The 14,857-nt window shown below is 40.7% G+C and overlaps 1 protein-coding gene across 1 annotated transcript in view; it reads left to right on the top strand.

Annotated features, from left to right (window-relative positions):
• Positions 1–14,857, top strand: part of MAGI2 (membrane associated guanylate kinase, WW and PDZ domain containing 2) — a 1,457,999-nt gene that overhangs the window by 1,379,371 nt on the left and 63,771 nt on the right. The window contains exons 17-18 of the mRNA XM_011927762.1: positions 8,969–9,154; positions 11,161–11,314. Coding sequence (XP_011783152.1) covers positions 8,969–9,154; positions 11,161–11,314 — 340 coding nt within the window. The remainder of the gene's footprint in view (positions 1–8,968; positions 9,155–11,160; positions 11,315–14,857) is intronic.

Here is a 14,857-nt window from a genome sequence, read left to right on the forward strand (position 1 = left end):
TTAAGTTGTTTTAATTATAAGATACTTCCAATCACTACAAGATTGTTTACTCTTTTCCTTTTACATTATGTGAATTTTGAAACTTTTATATAATTTTTATCATAATAGAACCATCTAGTATTTTCTAGTAATAAGTTGATAAGGCTATGTCATAAATTATAAATAAAAAGAACCCCATATTCAGGAACTAAATTGGTCATCATAAAATTGAACAACCAGCCCTTTGAAAGGTAGATTTGCATGTTTAGGATGGAAGTATAATACCACACCTCAACCTTGCAACTGTTTTGTAAAAAGAATAAAGCAATTGGCTTTTCTGCCCTGCAGGGAAGAACTCCTTTATCATATTTTAACATCAATAACCCTTTTTTTTTTTTTTGAGACAGAGTCTCGCTCTGTCGCCCAGGCTGGAGTGCAGTGGCCAGATCTCAGTTCACTTCAAGCTCCGCCTCCCGGGTTCACGCCATTCTCCTGTCTCAGCCTCCCGAGTAGAGTAGCTGGGACTACAGGCGCCTGCCACCTCGCCCGGCTAGTTTTTTGTATTTTTTTTTTAGTAGAGACGAGGTTTCACCGTGTTAGCCAGGATGGTCTCGATCTCCTGACCTCGTGATCTGCCCGTCTTGGCCTCCCAAAGTGCCGGGATTACAGGCTTGAGCCACCGTGCCCGGCCAACATCAATAACTCTTTAAAGTTTTTTCCATTATTACTGAATCGACTTGCTGTTTGGTTATTTGCAAGCCATGCTTGCTGAAAGCTACACAATTTTACTAACTAAAATTACTCTAGTTGAACAACAGAATTTCACCTTCTACCACTTGATTGGAAAGTCCTGAGTTGCTGGTTTTATTGGGCAATAGAAATATGTATCTTTTTCTAAGTCTTTGCGAAAAATGGAAAAATTGCCGAAATAGGGTTAATATTTATTTGGCTTAGTGGGACCAGATTTTCTATCATGACATTCAGACCCAAACAGGTCAAAAAAGATATCCTTGCTAGTTATTATACAAGTTGGCAAGGTGATTTTCAGGGACATACAGAGAAATGAGAAGTATTGCTACAGAAGAAAAAAGGTGTATCTACAAATGGAAATGTTTTTTCATTCTCTCTGTCCAGCTCCCAGACCCCACACACCTACAGATTTGAGGATCATGACTATTCTGAAGTTTCTTTGCTTCCTGCCACTCTAATGTCTAGACATTTTGTCAGACTGTGAGGAGAAAAATCGTATCAAAGGAATACACGAACCCCTTGAAATATGGTGATCTATCTTAACATCTACTTAAAGAGGGTTACAGAAGAATAGTTGCTTTGTCAATGACACAATAATCCGTGACTTATAAGAAAAATTTTCACAGTGGAGTAAGAGAATCAAGGTAACTTTTAGACCTCTTCAATAAATATGTGAAGAATCAAAAGTAAGAGTATACTTAACAGAAATTTTTTGGACTGCCTTTTCTAGAGATGTACAGGGGAGTGGAAAATGCACCCATAGAGAAAAGGATTGTTTTGGCTCCTTTCCTACCACCCACCTTATTGGTGATTTTTCTTGGTAGCTATAACATATTCTCATTTACACCTTCCATCTCAGACACCAAGAACAGTGGAGTGATGCAAGGAGGAAATACGTTATGGACATATCTACAGAAGACCAACTACAGAATTTGCAGGGTCTAGTGCAAAATGAAAATGTGAGGTGCTTGTTCAGAAAGTATTAAGAATATCAAGCTGGTGACAGGTGACTAAACCAAACGCCAGGCCCTTTTGAGCATGGTGGCCTGTGTGACTGCCCAGGTCACATGAAGCTAGCCATGTGACCCCTGGCCTGTCAAATGTTTCCAAACAACAAACCCATTTTAACCCAGCCTCATGTTCTAGAATAGAACAGTCAAGTCATAGCTAATTACAATTCCTAATGTCATGAGATTTCTTTCAATTACCAATTTACTCTCAGTACTTAGCTATGCAAATTTTTAACAATTGGTATAAAATAAAAGCATAAACAGTAATATATGGCTGCTGAGTGTTTCTCTCCAGCCATTTAGTTAATAGTATCTATAGGATGCTTTCTGCCCTTAGCAACGTGAGTTCAATTGGGTTCCCAAATTGCCAGTGATGGGCCCTTCTTCCCATTCTCCTGTCTGACCATCTGCTTATTACCAACTGCAGGGTAGCTAAACTGTTCAACCACAAGAGAATGACTCATGGGTGCTGGGAGAGGGGGGAACACGCTTTTTGAATATGCAGTCCTTAAAACACCAGCTGTTTGACTTTGGATTTTGCAAATCAGTTGGCTATGAATTTCAGGGAAGACGTTTTCGTCTTTGGAAAGCTAAATTTCACAGCGTTCTAGAGGAAAACAAGTCATGCAGTCTGCTTTTTCTTAATTTTACCACAAAAAAACTTTAAAATACAAAACACATGTTTTTTCCCACATCTCCACCCCATGATGACAAAGAAAACTCCTTTGAAGGACACTTTGTCATATTCCAGGAAGGGACAGTATCTATCTAAATGGGTTTGTCACAATAAAACATATGAAGTCAGAATTTTTAGGAGGGAGCGATGGAAAATAAGCAAGATTAATATTATGCTCTGGTTTCTAAAGGCAGAAAAACAGATAAGGAGTTTCCACCATGTATTAAAGAGATGGGAACACTTTGTGACAATCTCGCATCATTCCTCTGTGCTTAGTCTCCAGTCACAGCTCCATTCACAGGAGCTGGGCTAAAGGCATCATATCAGAGATCTCAAGGAAGCAATAATTATGAGGGCAGGAGGGACCCCAGCCCACAGAGCACCTCTCCTTGTCTCCCCGGAAACCTCCTTGGATTAGATACCCATTTACCCTCATAAGTTTTTTTCTAGGAGAACTGCCACTTACCAAGGGGCACATATTCCCTCATCCCCAGAACGACCTTCCTGTTCCTCACCATTCTCTCAGTCTACACCTGGACTCAGGAATTCACTCCTCCTCTCTACTTTTGCTGTACGTTACATTTGCCATGTATTTGCCATTTGCATTTGGCTTTACATATTTTTATAAGTTTATCCCTGGTCTCCCCAACCAGACAGTGAGATTCTTGAGGGCAACTACCATGTGTTGCTTTATTATTGCCTTCCCCTCAGGGCCTAGCATAGTGTCTGTTATTAAGAAGATGCTGGCCGGGCGCGGTGGCTCAAGCCTGTAATCCCAGCACTTTGGGAGGCCGAGACGGGCGGATCACGAGGTCAGGAGATCGAGACCATCCTGGCTAACACAGTGAAACCCCGTCTCTACTAAAAATACAAAAACTAGCCGGGCGAGGTGGCGGGCGCCTGTAGTCCCAGCTACTCCGGAGGCTGAGGCACGAGAATGGCCTAAACCCGGGAGACGGAGCTTGCAGTGAGCTGAGATCCGGCCACTGCACTCCAGTCCGGGCGACAGAGCGAGACTCCGCCTCCAAAAAAAAAAAAAAGAAGCTATTCCGAAATGTGTTGATTGATGTAGTAATTGCCCCTTCTGCTCCAACCTACAAATTTAAACTAGACAGTAGGTAATTTTCACATATTATTGAAAGAAAAACAACTGGAATCATCCAACTTTTAAAAAACATTTATTTTCACATCAGGTCACAGATTCTAAACCCAAACTAACTTCCTTTGCCTCTTTAAGCTAATGACATGTTGTTTAACCTTCACAAATTAATGGAAATGCGAGCTAATGAGAGTTTACGCTATCGATTGCCTTTGAAGTATTTATTTTTCTTACGCTCATTTCAGGAACTTCCCTCTTGTAAATTTGGCATGATTGATGCAAAATCCACTTTCCCTGTTTAATACTTTCCTCCACATATAACTCCACTTTGTGGGATCTATTAGCAAGAAGATAATTAAATGTAAACACGAGTCACAGACTTTTCTTTCTCTGAAATGAAATACACATAAACAGCAAGAAAAATAATGAGGAAAAAGGAGAGAAGGGGGATCTCATAATCCCTTCCCTTAGGATTTCAGGAAGAATCTATCACCAAAGCAAGAAAAGTCCTCCAAGTAAACATCCTGTCTTCTTTACGGGGACTGACCCAAGGTAGAAACAACAGGAATTCATTGGCTGGATCAGCCCACTTTGACCAGTTACTGAAGGAGCCGGGGTAAACCATACAAGGTCCCAGAAGAGAACCCAACAGCAAAAAAGGGAGGATCACTGCTTTCAGTAGTGATGTGGCTACAGACCCCAAGAATCCAGCCCTTCCAAACTCACTTAGAGAACATCCAATCCAACTGATCATCTCTGAATATTCCTACCAAAACAAGTGTGGTACATTGAGCAGAGCCAGAAGAGTTCATTCATCTATGGGAAAATATAAAACATGTTACAATATAAAGAGACAATATTGTTTTATCTATAAAGGAATAAAGACATAGAAAACTGGGGATTTTTTTCCATAATTTATATATTTTCAATTAAAAGGAAATTTCTAACTAGTGACACATTGTCTCCTTTCTAAATGTCAGTATGTCCAAAGCCAAATGACATATTGCAACTTTTCCCAAATATCTGTGTATCCTAAGCACACTGTGTCAAGAAGACTGATCCAAAGACTTGATTTATGTTACTGCCTGACAGATGATGTCTGCAAGGCATGCTGTCTAAATGGACTATGCTCCGGCAGTTACCTTAGTCATCAGTTCTCAGGGAATTAATGAGTACCATTCATCCCAATAATAGAAACCAAGGTCAGGGCCTCTTCCTTGCTCTGTAATTCCATTAGCATGACACTGAAAGCATTTAGGTCATAGGCTCTGTAGACTTTATCACTGAGCAAATGGAACTGCATCTTGTTTTCAGAGAATCCTCTCTGAGCACACCCCTTGTCAGAGATTTGTTGTACATCAACATTCAGTGCACTTACACATGTAGGGAAAACCCTAGTAAAGGAAAAGTGAGGCTGCCGTTAGCTGCCAAGAGTTTCAAGTACTGTTTTTATTAAAGTAAATGGCAATAGAAAACATTTGTAATAAAACCACGTCAGGTACTTTCAATTACTGAACATACATTTTTAAACTGTGTGCTCACTTACATTTTATGCAAGTCACTCAGTCATTTTATGTGGCTACCATTGAATTTATTTCAGTTTTCATTCTTTTATTTTGATTTCTATTCTTTTATCTTAGTTTTTATTCTAACCACCCTAATAAAGTTAAACTGGCTTTGGAACTAAGTTATTACCATGAGCAAGTAAGTATGTTTACAGTGAAACTTTCATCTTGAAGTCTCAACCAGCAAGCTTTTCTAAACTAAGTCTCACCAGTCATTCCCTTGATCTTCATAATTCAAATTGCTTTCAACCTCCAACATATCAAAAAAGAAAGGAGTAACCCCAAGGTTTGAAGCCATAGGCAAGGATCTGAACTGTGGCTTTGACACTTGTTTTCTTAATAGTGAAATTAGCATGATTATTATACTTTTACAGCTACTTCACACTATTGCTATAAGGATTTAAAATAAGTAAGTTCCACACTGCCTGGAAATTAACAAGTAATAGCTTATCATTGTTGAGCATACAAATTGTGAGTGTCTGTGTGTGTGTGTGTGTAAATCTATGTTTTAAAACATTTGGGGTTTTATGCCCAATAAATTTTAAATGATCTACAGTAATAGAGGAGAGCAGAGGCATAAATAAGTCAAAACAGAAAATCATCCAAATACCATTTGTGTTTTGAAGTATGTTTTTAAATTTCATTTCAAATGTCAGTATTTCTAAAACCCAAAGAAATTACTTCCCACAAAAGAATGACACCATGATGTGATGTACTAACTAAACAGGATCTGAAGAGCTGTTCAATTTCCTCTCCTCTTCTCTCTCTTCTCTCTCCTCCTCTCACTTTGCCTGTCAAAAGACAGTTGCAACAAAGAACCTGCTTCAAGCAAAGTTCCTGACTTCCACTCACCCATGAATCAGGACCACTTATGAAGTGTTTAGTTCCTGGCTTAGAGGCAGGCTGTACTCATCAAATAAAAGCACCAGATACTCACAAAGCAAGTAATAGATTAGAGATCTGAGCCAGAAAAGTCAAGAGATGCAGGGTGGTGGCTACACTAACAGCAAAGGCTATGAAATCTGATAGACTAGGGTTCTAAGCCCTGTTTGGCATATGTGACCTTGGACAAACTAATAACTGCTATACGCTTCAGTTTCCTCTACTGTAAACTTGTAATGATATCAAATATTTCATATGATTTGTTAAGGATATTTTTAAATGGATATATACATATATATACACACACATATATATCACTTAGCACAGTGCTTGGCTCAGGTAGGTACTCATAAGAGGTAGGAAGACAAATGTTTAATAGCATTCAATAAATATGAAAATGTGTGTTTATATGTGTAGGACTCAGTGTGGGTGATTAAGAGATTTAAATCATGCTGATTTCCCTTTGAATAATAAACTCTTACAAGTTGATGTTTTCCTACAGAGACCTGCAACATCGTCTTTTTTGTAAATCAGAGAACATAGACGCTTGACCTCATCCAGTGTCTGTCTAATCTACCCAACACATCTCTTTCAGAACTGAAGCTATTTTCCTCTGTTGAAACTTAGGGGATATTGCTCTGTATAATCCTGTAGTAAGCTAAGTGTTCCTTCAATTCTAGCAGTATTACAGGTTTACCCAATGTGGAAAGAAACCAAGTTGGTACCTACACACAAGCACACACACCCCCCTTAATAGTGATATGAGAAATATTTAAAAGATGATAGTAATAAAAAGAATGACTGTTAATACTTATAGATCAGTTCTCACATGTCAGGCATTGTTCTACTCACTTTACATACGATAACTCATTTAATTCTCAGATGAAGTCTGTGAAGTCAGTAGTATTAGTATAACAATTTTACTGTTGAAAAATAAACTCGGAGAAGTTAGGTAGTTTTGCAGAGGTCACAGGACAGATAACAATATATACATTATGGCTAGGGAGGCTAAATCATTGATGAACCATACATTCCAAGACACTGTTGAACATGAAAGGGGACAAAAACAGGAACTAAAGTTCACCCTAATTATAGTTGAAAACCAAATACCTTGCAATGCTTACATCATTTTTTTAAATCAGTAAATTAATGAGTTCTTATTATATTTCTACTTGAAAAATACATTGATTGTCCTAAGATTCTAAGGTGATCTACTTAAGGTGTTCTTAGTTAAAGCCATTAGTGCTTATGGTAAATAAAAATGTGTTTGAGTTTCCAACGTGATGAGTTTCACTTCAGGGACACAGGCTCAGCCAATATTTTCATATGCTATCTATAACCTTTCACAATAGAAGAATGAACAAGTACTGGCTCATTAACTCACTAACTGTCCTTCCTTGCCATTGTTATTAACTAATGTTCTGCCTTTCGCTGTAAAGCATGTGCAAGATTGAGAGTTCAAGGAATAGACATCCCTGAAACATACTGAATGGTGGGTTGCATTTTTGCATATTTCTGCAGATCAAAGCAGTACCTGATTCCATAGAGAGAGCAACAACACAGAGTTATTGACAGGTTTCTGAGCTGGGGCTCATAGTCTTGAAGGGAGAAAGGAAAGGGAATAGGTTTCTAGTTTGGTAAGCTCCTTGAGGGAGTTTACGCATTGTATACTATTGATGTCCACCCCAGAAATAGTTATCTTGGTAGGTACTTAAACATTTACACTGAAGTCAAACTGCCAGGAAAATCTGTATTCCCACGTATGTGGCTCTCCTCACACATATAAATAAATAGTAAAAAGAAAATAAGCCAGGCTCAGCGGCTCACACCTGTAATCCCAGCACTTTGGGAGGCCAAAGTGGGCAGATCACGAGGTCAGGAGATCGAGACCATCCTGGCTAACACGGTGAAACCCCGTCTCTACTAAAAATACGAAACAAAATTAGCTTGGCATGGTGGCAGGTGCCTGTAGTTCCAGCTACTCAGGAGGCTGAGGCAGGAGAATGGTGTGAACCTGGAAGGTGGAGCTTGCAGTGGGCCGAGATCGCACCACTGCCCTCCATCCTGGGTGACAGAGCGAGACTCTGTCTCAGAAAAAAAAAAAAAAGAAGAAGTGTACATTGTTTTTAAAAGACATATAACATTTTACCAATCCTAAACATGTTTATATTTTAATATTTTGACAGTTGGAGAGCATCTTATAGTCAATGGAGCATCATTATTTAGTTAGCAGCGTTTCTTTTTATTTTTTTTCCTGTGGCATATAGAATAAAGGTATGCCTTACCATCCATGGCATTGTAGATTTGAATAAATACATTATATATCAGACATTAGCAAGATATCAGCACCGTGTAAAAGTAAATCAGAAAGAAGAGATAAGATGTGACAACACATCAACCTTTAAAGCTTAGTACATGAGTGGGAAGGTGGTTATAACTTCTTTACCAAGTGGCTAATATCCATATTAACACATATTTCTTCCCTTCCTTGTTTTCTCCTCTCAATAAAATAATAAAAGGGAAGAACTTGAATTTTTGTCATTTATTGTAGCTTTCTTAAATTGTTGATTATTGTCTCTAGAATACGAGCTCATGGGGCACAAAGTTCTATGTGATCCTCAAACACTCATATATATTGGAATCTCCCTAGGAGCTTCTTAGAAAGCTCACGGTCCTCCCCTCCTGCCTGGACATTCTAATTCAGATGGTCCCCAGTAAGGCCCAAATAGCTGTCTTTTTAACTCTAGGTTAATTATGATCACCCCAAAGTTTGAGAACCCCTGGTCTGTGTTTGGAATTGGCCTATCACTGCAAAGGACTTGAATTTAGAAACTGGTCTCAGTAGTATGCACAGGACCCCATTTGATAGAAATTAGTGTGATTTCAAAAGGCAAATATACTAACGAAGGAAGGAATTCTGACATTTCATTGTTTCCTTTGGGGCTGGGACTGAAAGAACATGTATTGGTGATGTCCCTGATACCTATTTCTGTTGGGGTTTTTTTAGCTGTGCCCCATAAAATCGGACGCATCATTGATGGGAGTCCTGCAGATCGCTGTGCAAAACTAAAAGTGGGAGACCGGATCCTAGCAGTGAATGGCCAGTCTATCATCAACATGCCTCACGCTGACATCGTGAAGCTCATCAAGGATGCAGGTCTTAGTGTCACCCTTCGCATCATTCCTCAGGAGGGTGAGTGCCTGAGGCAGCCTTGCAGAGAGGCGGTCAACACACGGACACACTCACCGGCTGTTCTCAGCCTGCCCGCCAGGGTCGTGGAGTGCACCTGCCTGCCGTCACTGTGGTGTCAGAGTGTCAGAGGTTGATTATTATTTCTACTTTTGCAAAAACTCACACTCAGTTGCAATCCATATCATGTTTATTCAGTACCTGTCTCATTCAGAGGTCAAGCTATGTGGCACTGCAGGCCAAATAGTGTGAATTCCATATACTCCGGTTTCTCTTCAGATCGCATAAATCTTTCGCCTTTTAGCAAATAGTGTGAATTCTGAGACACCAGGTTATTCAGTCGTTCCCTGTGGGTTCCCCCTTTTATGCTTATATTAAGTCAGAATTCATTCAACAGAGGTGATAGTTACAAATCTGAAAAAAATATTTACGTTAACAGGAAATCTCTAGAGGATTCTTCAAAGTCAGATTGATTTTGAAAACGTGAGGTTTTGTGGTATAAAGAGAGCTCATTTAGAAAATGTTGCATCTGGTAAGAATTTAAAATTCCCACTGAGCCTTTTGAATTTATCTGTACAAGGACTCCCCGCTGAGGCTCAGAAGAGTAGTGAACATCACAGTTCATAACCATGCCCTAGAGGGTCATGGAGCTGTGAACATCCCCGCACCGAAAATTCACCATTTCCAGAGACAATGGGTTCATGACTAGTTTCTGGCTGCTGACTCATCAACCATTTGAAGAATTCCATTTCTGGAGCTCACTGATGAGTGTCCCACACAGAGGCTGATGGGCTCACTCAACTTGGTACCTTCTGTTTTATTCAGCCCCCAATTCCATTTTAGGATTATCTGACATGTAGACAGCAAATGGCTAAATAGCCACTTGACTTTAAATATAAAACAGTAGTTCTCAACGGGGGTGGTTTTGTCCCTCCAGGGGACATTTTGTAAAGTCTGGAGGTTTTTGACTGTCTTGGTAATGCCATCTAGGGGGTGGAGGCCAGGGATGCTGCCAACCATCCTAAAATGCACAGGACAGCCGCCCACAGGAAAGATTTACCCAGCCCAAAATGCCAACAGGGCTGAGTCTGGGAAACCCTGATATAAATGGAGAAGGAATTAAAAGATTTGGACTGTGGGGGAAAAAAGGGCAGGGGGAGAGGAGTTTATAGGGGAATGCTAATAGATCACCTCCCTTTTCTTACCCAATCAAAAAAAAAAAGAGAGAAAAGAAAATGGCCATGCTGTTTTTTAACCTACTATCTGCAGACACCAACATGTATAAACAGTTCAACGGAAATTAACTGCAAACAAGATTGCTCACTGAAAGTCTAAATACTTCTCAGTTTTCCGAGTCTGGAATGTATCTGTTGTTGGGCCCTTATTCCAAGATATAGTCAATTTCAGTTGAAAATCTGATGCTATTAGGAAAGAAGTCCAGAAGCAGTTATTTAAAAGAACAGTTTTGTGAATCTTCTTGTGTCCAGTGTTCTTTTTTCTTTCTGGAGAAATGTGGAGTCCAGTGGGCTGTGAGGTAATAAGACTGACAAGGGATGAGGAAAAGATTGTAAAAAACATTTTCCTTTTAATGGTTCTTTCCTTATCCACACTTTGGAAGACTCTTCAGACTGTTTATTACAAGCCAAAAGTGGTGGCTGATCCATTTTCTCTCAGTAAGCAATGCTGCAAAAATAGAGCGTGTTTTAGAGCTTAGTCCTTTGAATTATTTTTTTCATAGTTTTACAAGGTTTTTTGGTAATCTTTTCTTCTGACAGAATGACAAGATACTGTTCATAGCCTTGTTCCATAGTGATCATTAATGAAAGACTACAAATTTCAGAAATGGTATTAGAACTTGATGAGATTAACCTGCTATCTAAAAACCTAGCAGAAACGGAAATAACCAAAGCCTGAGTCATCAGCAGAGGCAAAGTCACCACCTCTGATCACCTCTTTCCCCTTATCAATGCTGACCTGACTGCATCTGCCACTGTGGTTCTCCATCGCAGAGCTCAACAGCCCCACCTCGGCACCCAGCTCAGAGAAGCAGAGTCCCCTGGCGCAGCAGAGTCCCCTGGCCCAGCCAAGCCCAGCCACCCCCAACAGCCCCGTCGCCCAGCCAGCACCACCTCAACCACTTCAGCTGCAAGGACATGAAAATAGGTAAAGTTTCCTCTGACTTTTATGATTCTGAGAGGTGATGGGGTGGGGAGAGAGGGAGCATTTGGGGACAGCACAGGACAGGCTGAGAGAGAGATTTTCATAAAGTGGAAATTGCCATGCGTACCTTTGTGTGATTTTGAGGTTGCATGTGTGTTATGCATATGGTTTTATTAGTTAAGATAGCCGAGTGTCTGTCCTTCACAAAGAGAGATGCTTTCCTGAAGAAATGGTGAGCAGTTGCAGATGAGTAGGGCTTAACAGCTGAAGAGCATGTTAAAGGGAGTCCAGAGTGAAGAACTTACTCAGAGGCCCTCTGGCAGGAGCAAGCATGCAGTATGAACGACGGAAATACGGCCAATATATGGAGTGGCAGAAGAAGAGTATGATGTGAGACGAAGCTGGTGAGGGTGGCTGGGGCCAATCCTAAAGGGCCTTGTAAGCATGCTTACTCAATGTTTTGATCTTTGAGTACAGCAGGAAGTCATTGAAGGGTCTTCAGCTGAGGAGTGTTATCATTAGATTTGCTTTATAAGAAGGCCTCCTGGTCTGCCCTGCAGAGAGCACACAGGAGGCTGGCAGGGTGAATGCAGGTTAAGCAGTTAGGAGGTGGCTGCTTCCACTGAACCACAAAGGTCATGGCTCAGAGAATGATGATGATGTGGAGGTGGGGAGAATGTTGAAGAATTTGTAGGCATTAGTAAATATTACCAGCCAGTGTGGTGGCTCACGCCTATAATCTCAGCACTTTGGGAAACTGAGGTGTGAGGATTGCTTGAGCCCAGGAGTTCAAGACCAGCATGAGCAACGTGGTAAAACCCCATCTCTATAAAAAATACAAAAGTTAGCCGGTCATGGTGGTACATGCCTATAGTCCCAGCTACTTGGGAGGCTGAGGCAGGAGAATCACTTAAACCCAGGAGGTGGAGGCTTCAGTGAGCTGAGAACGTTCCCATGACACTCCCGCATGGATGACAGAGTGAGACTCTGTCTCAAAAATAAAATAAATTAGCATGTTTACTGATTATAATAACCTTACATCCTCCTACCCACAATCTAATGAGGTTCTTCTATTACACACATAGCATTAGAGATAGGCATCACAAACTAATGAATAAGACACTTTGAACTTCCAGAAAAACATTGTCAGAAGAACAACATTGTCTTCTTATTGTGACCTGTATGTAACAGGGAGCCTGGGTTGGGTTGAGCCATGAAAGAAAAAGACGAAGCAGTGTTCCCATGGTGCTTTCTCCCTTTCCATGGGAAACAACAACAACAACAAAACAGAATAACTCACAGAAACACTTCTGCATGCAAACTCCTCACTGGCCTTTTTAATGATTCTAATGTTTTCCGAACATCTGCGTCCCATCCCTCTCCTCCCACGATGGTGAAGATGAAGTGAGACTCTATTTTTGATTCCCAGAACTCTCTAGGTTCATCATTCACATTGTTGCAAAGCAAACGGTGTTCCCTGTGCCACAGGTGGTATTTCTGTAAAGCCTCATTCTACTGATTTCCCATTTGCTTTCATAGAAAAGTAAATGTCTGGTTGTCCTCAGCTGCTTATGTTTTTAATATATGCAAGGAAGAGAAAAGCCCCATAAAACAAATGATGCAGAGGTGAGAATTTGACAAGCCATAAGAAGGGTAAGTCCTGAGTGTTTCAGTAATGAGCCCCAGAAGTGTTTGCTCTCAACGTCTATCACTTCAACAGATTGCACTGGCTTTCCCCAGAATTCATCTTAGACTCAAGAGGAAGGACTTGAGCACCCCAGTAGTCCCCGAGCCAGCTTCAGACACTTGTTGCCGCTGTCGATTAATCTCGCAGCCACATTCCATTCTCCTTTCCAGAGTCGGATTTCCCTGGATATGGCTCTTGCTTCCAGCCTTGAGTGGGTGAGCTCATCCCTGGTGTGCTATATCTCTGAGGGGAGAGCAACAGCTGGATGCAGCCACTGTCATGTCCCATCTGCTACCAGCTCACAACTGGGATACCTTGTTCCCTATCACAGAAGCAGCAGTCTTTGGACATCCTGAGTGCAGAATGAAATATTCCTAGCTCTGGGATTCAGATTGACCTAATCCAAATGTTTATAAGTCACCAACATATTTGCCCAGAGTTCTGAGGTATTTTGCTTCTTCTACTACTACATTGCTTCTAAGATATTTTGCTTCTGTTACTATATTAACAGCCCAGGAAGTGCCCACTCCAACTCTAGGGCCCTTTACTGGCACTCAGGTTTCCTGGCTGAACTCTGCGATTGTTGGTGGTGGCTCGTTTGCCCGTGAATGAAGAGATTCAGTAATCTTACAGGTGCCAGAAACATTTTTTCCTAATTGCTTTTAAAGATGGCCATGGTATCAGATGGAAAACTCTTTGCCATTATTTTAGATCAGGCTGGAGATGTCTCTAAGACAGTTTATATGCCAAGTGCATGGCATGAATTTCCTGTTTCTTCATTTGTACAAGCAGTGCCCCCCTACATGTCAAATTCAGCCCATTCCCCTGTTAGAGCAGGATAAAATAAAATGGCAATCTGCTTGCGAATGTCTACGTTGTGAGTTAGAATGAGTGATATTTTTTCCTGTGGAACTTACTCTTGGATTGGCTTCCCATGACACCCCATATACTTCTCCCCATTTCTCAGTCCTTTAACATCTTTTGGGTGTGTGCTCAGGAAGTATAAAATATGTTCAATATGAAGATAAGCAAAAACACTATTCAAGGAGAAGGATTTGTTGAAAACAACAGAAGAGCTGTTATGGAATATGTTTCAAAACTAAGTATAAATAGCAGAGTTCACCTTCTCTAGCAAGGGCAATTGATATTTGCGGTTTAAGATGGCAAGGGCAGTGAAAGAGCATTGGAAATTGACTTCTTTCACAGACTTTGAACTCTAGATGCTCGGGACAGGAAGTGATTCTTTTCCTTTTTTTTTTTTTTTTTTTTTTTGAGACAGAGCTTTGCTCTTGTTGCCCAGGCTGGAGTGCTGTGGCGTGATCTCGGCTCACCACAACCTCTCCCTCCCGGGTTCAAGTGATTCTCCTACCTCAGCCTCCCTAGTAGCTGGGATTATAGGCATGTGCCACCATGCCTGGCTAATTTTGTATTTTTAGTAGAGACATAGTTTCTCCATGTTGGTCAAGCTGGTCTCGAACTCCCGACCTCAGGTGATCCACTGGCCTCAACCTCCCAAAGTGCTGGGGATTACAGGCATGAGCCACTGTGCCTGGCCAGAAGTGATTCTTGAAGGGCCCATGAGATGTGCATTCTCACCATGGGGAGCATTTATTTGTTCTGGAAATTTTTCATACCACAAACACCTGCTAGAACTTACCATTAGCAGTCTGATTTTATCATTTCTAAAGTATCTTCAGCAATGGAAACAATAGCTATGAAGGGTTATATAGATGATCTTCTTTCAGAAGTAAAACAACTTTAAAGCGCCAGTTTTTAAAAATAATCCTGAGTTTTCCTCAAAGTGTTTCACACATTCAAAGCAACATAATTTTTTGCCCTAGCTGGTATATTATTCACTT

Source organism: Colobus angolensis, unplaced genomic scaffold (assembly GCF_000951035.1).
Source record: "Colobus angolensis palliatus isolate OR3802 unplaced genomic scaffold, Cang.pa_1.0 Scaffold74, whole genome shotgun sequence".
Lineage (NCBI taxonomy): Eukaryota > Metazoa > Chordata > Mammalia > Primates > Cercopithecidae > Colobus > Colobus angolensis.